The sequence below is a fragment of the Lycium barbarum genome, chromosome 12 (genome assembly GCF_019175385.1).
Source record: "Lycium barbarum isolate Lr01 chromosome 12, ASM1917538v2, whole genome shotgun sequence".
Classification (NCBI taxonomy): domain Eukaryota; kingdom Viridiplantae; phylum Streptophyta; class Magnoliopsida; order Solanales; family Solanaceae; genus Lycium; species Lycium barbarum.
Window position 1 is genome coordinate 79122076 of NC_083348.1, and position 6315 is coordinate 79128390.

The 6315-nt window shown below is 35.0% G+C and overlaps 1 protein-coding gene across 1 annotated transcript; it reads right to left on the bottom strand.

Moving 5' to 3' along the window:
• Positions 1-327: 327 nt before the first annotated feature.
• On the bottom strand, positions 328-2278 carry LOC132624491 (uncharacterized). Its single transcript, XM_060339261.1, has 5 exons — positions 1584-2278; positions 1448-1550; positions 1057-1403; positions 480-615; positions 328-441 (listed from the first exon to the last, which is right to left on the bottom strand). Exons 1-5 carry the CDS (start codon positions 2276-2278, stop codon positions 328-330), a joined length of 1395 nt encoding a protein of 464 aa, XP_060195244.1.
• Positions 2279-6315: the final 4037 nt, after the last annotated feature.

A 6315-nucleotide genomic window follows, 5' to 3' on the forward strand; every position in this document is an offset into this window, starting at 1 on the left:
CTTTCACTTGACGACTCACATTCAATTTTATACGGATAAATATTTTCAAAGAATTCAGCATTATCTGATTCAATTACCGTATTAACATGAATTTCGGGATTGTCGGATTTGTGAACCAAAAACCGACAAGCTTTGCTGTTTGTAGCATATCCAATAAAAACATAATCCACAGTTTTTGGTCCGATTTTTACCGTTTTAGGTAAAGGAACTTGTACTTTTGCTAAACACCGCCACACTTTGAAATATTTCAAGTTGGGTTTTCTTCCTTTCCATAGTTCATACGGAATGGATTGTGTTTTGCTGTGGGGCACTCTATTGAGTATTCGGTTAGCTGTAAGGATAGCTTCCCCCCACAAGCTCAGCGGTAAACCGGAACTTATTAGTAAAGCATTCATCATTTCTTTCAATGTCCGATTTTTCCTTTCCGCAACTCCATTGGATTGTGGTGTGTAGGGGGCAGTGGTTTGATGAATAATTCTATATTCTAAACATATCTCTGCAAAAGGAGATTCGTATTCTCCACCCCTATCACTTCTAATCATTTTTATCTTTTTATTTAGTTGATTTTCGACTTCATTCTTATATTGCTTAAATGCTTCTATTGCTTCATCCTTACTGTTTAGCAAGTAAACATAACAATATCGAGTGTAATCGTCAATAAAAGTTATGAAATACTTTTTCCCACCGCGAGATGGTATTGACTTCATATCACAAATGTCAGTGTGTATTAAGTCTAAAGGATTTGAATTCTTTTGAACGGACTTATACGAATGCTTAACAAACTTTGATTCAACACATATTTGACATTTAGATATATTACACTCAAATTTAGGCAATATTTCAAGATTAATCATTTTCCGCAAGGTTTTGTAATTGACATGTCCTAAACGAACATGCCATAAATTATTTGACTCCAATAAGTAAGAAGAAGCAGATTTTCCATTAATACTGGCAACAACCATTACATTAAGTTTGAAAAGGCCCTCGGTGAGGTAGCCCTTTCCTACAAACATATCATTCTTACTAAGTACAAATTTATCACTAACCAGCACGCACTTAAACCCATTTTTCACGAGTAGTGCGGCTGAAACTAGGTTCTTCCTAATTGATGGAACATGCATGACGTTGTTGAGAGTCAACACTTTGCCGGATGTCATCTTCAACAGAACCTTTCCATATCCTTCAACTTTGGTTGTTGCAGTATTTCCCATGTATAGCTCCTCGTCAGGTCCAGCGGGAGTGTAAGTTGTAAATGCTTCCTTAACGGCACACACATGTCGAGTGGCGCCAGAATCAAGCCACCACTCCTTTGGGTTGCCAACCAGGTTGCACTCGGACAACATTGCACATAGGTCATCAACATCTTCCACCATGTTTGCCTGACCCTTGTTTTTCTCTTTGTCCTTCTTGGGGGCACGACAGTCGGGAGCTTTATGGCCTGCTTTACCACAATTGTAACAATTGCCCTTGAACTTTTTCTTGTTAGGATACTTCTCCTTTCCAGAACGCCTCTTCCTTTTATTGTTTTCGGAGTAGCATCTTCAACGACACTTGCCCCTTCAATTGGTGAACTCTTACGGTACCTCTTATCAGCGGTTTTGTTATCTTCCTCGATCTTGAGACGAATCACAAGATCCTCCAATTTCATTTCCTTTCTCTTGTGCTTAAGATAATTCTTGAAATCTTTCCATGAGGGTGGCAACTTCTCAATCATTGCAGCCACTTGGAATGCTTCATTCACTACCATACCTTCAGCAATAAGGTCATGGAAGATAAGTTGAAGCTCTTGAACTTGGGTTCCAACAGTTTTTCCATCCACCATTTTGTAGTCTAGGAATTTGGCAACCACAAACTTCTTCAAGCAAGCATCTTCAGTTTTGTACTTCTTTTCCAGTGCACTCCATAATTCTTTGGAGGTCTCTACTGCACTGTAGACGTTGTACAAATCATCTTCTAAGGCACTCAAAATGTAGCCTTTGCACAAAAAATCAGCCTGTTTCCAAGCCTCAGTAACCATGAACTTCTGATTGTCAGGCATGTCGGCGGCAGGCACGGGAGGGTCCTCACTGGTGAACTTTTGCATACCAAGGGTGGTAAGCCAAAAGAACATTCTCTGCTGCCATCCTTTAAAGTTGGCACCGGCGAACTTCGCAGGTTTCTCAGCCGGTGGCACAGCGGCACGGGTTGTAGGCTTGACCGCTGGTGCAATGTTCACAGAAGGAGTTCCAGTCGCAGAGGGAGTTCCAGTCGCAGAGGGAGTTTCAGTCTCAATTGCCATTCTTTCTTTGTCACTGTCAAATCGACAAACTGTTTTAGTTAATAAAACTAGAATAACAATTAAATCACAAACTTAAACGATGAAGATTTTATTTCTTCAAATCGCAGTATACTTATGAACTTTGGTATTCCAACGAAGTTTTTATATCTTCAAGTCAGAATACTAATATTCATATGGAGTAGAAAACTACAGAAGTTTTAATCTCCTTAAACAGAATACAGATTATAATATTATATATTAATTTCCTTAAGATTGTTGTTTAAAAATAATCTGTATAAGTCTAAATAAAGTTTCTGAATCTATAAAACACTTAGTAAAAACAAATTACACAATCTGTAAAAACTTAAAACCAGTAAATTACAGAAAATGGACAAATGAACAGAAACAGTGTTAGAAAAAATATATTCAGAACATAATCGAGCCCACTTAGTTCAAAGTGTGTCCTTAAGGAAATTATTCCCCTCACAGTACTCGAGGTTGATGGAATATCCCCTCCCAGGATAGAACGATTATCTTACCAAAATAGTAGTACTCCAAATTCTGGTAGCGGCGAACCACTCAATGGCAGTATATCACACAGAAAAGAAAACTTTTAAGAAGAGTAGAAGAATAGAGGATTTCAGAAAATTCGTAAGTAATAATCTGAATATTAACTGGAATTTATAGCCATTAACGCACTGGTTGGGAAAAGGTCTGCACCTTTTCAGAAAGGTTTGCAACCTTTCAGAAAATGTACATTTTAAAAAAAAAACGGAGGGAAATTTAAATTAATCCGGGGAGAAACGGGTCAGACACGCGGATCCGGGTCACTAACGGGTCAGAATCTGGAAATAATTAATAATTAAATTAAAATTTAAAAGAATTTTGGTCCAAAAAGATTATCAATCAAATCATTTGACCAAATCCAAATCCAAAGCCGAGCGAGCGACGACGACGGCGCGTGGGGTCGTTTCCCCCTCAACCCTTTTAGCAACTAGAGAAGATGTAATGTAATATGTACACCTCTCTTTTTCTCTCTTTTTTCTATGTGGGACAGATACTTTAACCAAAGCACAAGGAACCTTTTACATTTCCCAAAGCAAAAGGGACCTTTTATATTCCCTTCACTTTTCATCCCATCATTTCTCATTCACCAATATCAAAAAACCCAACAATATATACATAAAATAAAGAAATAAAAGTGTAAGGGTGGCGTTTATTTCAGGGGGAAAACTTTCTTTTTTGCAAAAACTGAAAGAACTTCTCTGGAAATTGCACACAAGAACCATTAAAGAAAGTTATATTTTTAAAAATAAACTAAAAACTACTAACGGAGCTGGTTTTCAGTTTTTACAAGACTGTAACTTTTCTGGAATAAGGTTTTGATTTGAAAATAAAATAAAATCAGAAACTCAGAGATCGTTAGGTGTTCCATTGATGTAATTAGGCTGGACAGTTTCTACTTTGCAAGGTTTCTAACTACGTGATTAAGAGACGTAAATTATTCCAGGAACCACTTTCAGCAGCTGACAAATGTATAACAATTATTCTGCATTTCTTGTAGTAATTGATTATAGGTGATAACTACAGATTTCTATCATTTCTATTTGAGTCAGTTTTCTTATTTTTCTAAATAAAATAGCATGAAATGTTTGTTCTGTAAGCTGACAATTGGAGGATACTGGAGATGAACTTGTATCTTGTAATTGACTTGCTACTGCACTCTGAAAGATAAACTAAACTAATTACTGACATGACAAATTAGATTGTTTCAAAGAATTGGTATCACAGAGGACTTCTATCGTATCTTAAAAAACACTCATTAGGCCTCTATGGTCCTCATATGGTATATATAATACACTCATAGGGTATCGGACCATATTCATTCTTTTAGGAAACACACTTTCCTCAAAAAAACTCTATGATACCATCATGTTATATACATATACTGAGATGGTATCACGGAGGTCTGCTTCAGTCCTTCAATGAGACACTCATCAATCCTTCGTTATACCATCATGGTATATGAATTTACTTAGATGGTATAATGGAGGAAGGTTTTGGACGATGGTGTACTCGAATAAATAGTTTCGGCCGAGTGGGTAGTCCAGAAATTAGTTCATAAAGGGGCATTTTCGTCTAAATAGTTTGCCTATAATAGACATTTTGTGTTGTTTTCCCAAAATATTTTCCATTTAAACATATCGTCCAAGTATTTTCTTAAGAAATCTTTGCCAAAAAGTTTTCAAATTTTGCTTTTTCCGAAGAAGTATTTCAGGGAGTTTCTCTAAATAGAAAATATATCCGTACGTACATAATTGACAAGATTTTAGAACTATAACTACAAAGATGCTCTCTTTATTTTATTTTTTTAAACCTTTTTTTCCTCCAAAAGTTGTCTAAAACCGTACATTTATGGAAAATAGAAAATTTCAGATAGGGAGCGTTTCTTCCTTCTTATATGGATCTACACAATATAAAAATCGGATTAATTTAGTAAAAATACCAGATAATTAAACAAAAAAATATACAAAAAAATATCTTATTGTGTTTAGAAGGGGGGAGAGGTTGGTTAGGTACATTTGATGAGAAAAAAAGAAGAAGGTACATTTGATGAGAGGTTCAAGGGTGTATTAAGGGACAACTTTTCTTTCAACATTTATCAATAGACCCCACAAACTAATCATACAGTAATATTCTTACTATAAACAACAAATTATCTTTCATCTCATGTCCTAAATATTCCTTTCACGTGGATAACTTTCACCTGTCAAAGGGTTTTCCCATCAACAGTGCTTTGAAAATGATATTCCAAAGAGGTTCACTCATGCTAAATTTTACAATGGGTGTAATGCCAAAACACAAGTTAGGTACAAATTGATTGTTAGTATTTCTTAAATTAGTTCATGAAACCTTGATTGTGCCTTGGTTATTTTCAGTTATAAAAACGTCATCCTCATATTCCTAACCTAAAGTGGATCATAATAATTCCTCTTAATAAATTCCCAATTGTATGCAATTCTTTCCTTACCATAACGCAATTCTCTCTTTCATTTCCTTCTATAGTTTCATGTCACTATCAAAATTAACCAACAGTTAAATTAAGGATTATCTTCAAGGTTACAAGATGTAGGAAGGAAATTTCTACCTTAAAGATTCTACATCTCCCTTTTGGAAAACAGGTACTAGAAAAGAGAAAAGGAAGATGGGAAAAAGTGTTTGACAAATTGTTATTATCAATTGAAATAAATTTATGTTTTATGCACTCAAGAGTAATGAAATTTACATCATCAGTGCAATTTAACTAACCATAGTAGGTTCTCATTCTATTTTTCAAGTGGTATATCATATTCGACATGAAAAATCAGTGTTATTGTAGGTCAATTTCAGCGAATGATATAAAGTTACAATCAGTGCACAAATTTTAGACTCATTTAGACTGAGTACCATAAATCATTCTCTTTCTAAAAAGCTTGTAAACAAACAATGTTCTTCCCTCTCCCAGCCATCATAAGTCATAATCAATTAGACACACGAGATACATAGATTTGAAATTAGCCAAAATGCCAGTATGAAAAGAAAAAAATAAAAACAAAAAAACAGAAAGTGAATGAATTGAATTCCCCCATTTTTCTCCAATCTCAATAGTTTGAAATCACAAAAATTGCTCCTCTTAACTAATAAGCTTAGAATCTCTTTTTCTTTCAAAGCTACTTTTGGCCGAAAACTAAAAGAAACGAAAAAAGGTTTGGACATTTTTGCACATTTTAGCTAACTTTCAACCTATATTTAAACTATTCAAGAAATAGTTAGGCAAAGTTACTAATTCGTTAGGTTGTTTTGGTGTTGTTAGTTCTCTTATGAACTTATCCTCGGCCTTCAAGTCTTCAAATAGCAAACTATGTTATATTAATTAGTATTGATGGATTAGCTCAGAGAGAAGAACGTTATTTTTTTGTTTTTGAAAAAGTGTTCAAAACACACTTAAACTATGGCCAAAGTTGTCATAACACACCTAAACTTTGCGGGGGTCCTATGACCTCCCTGGACTTATTTTT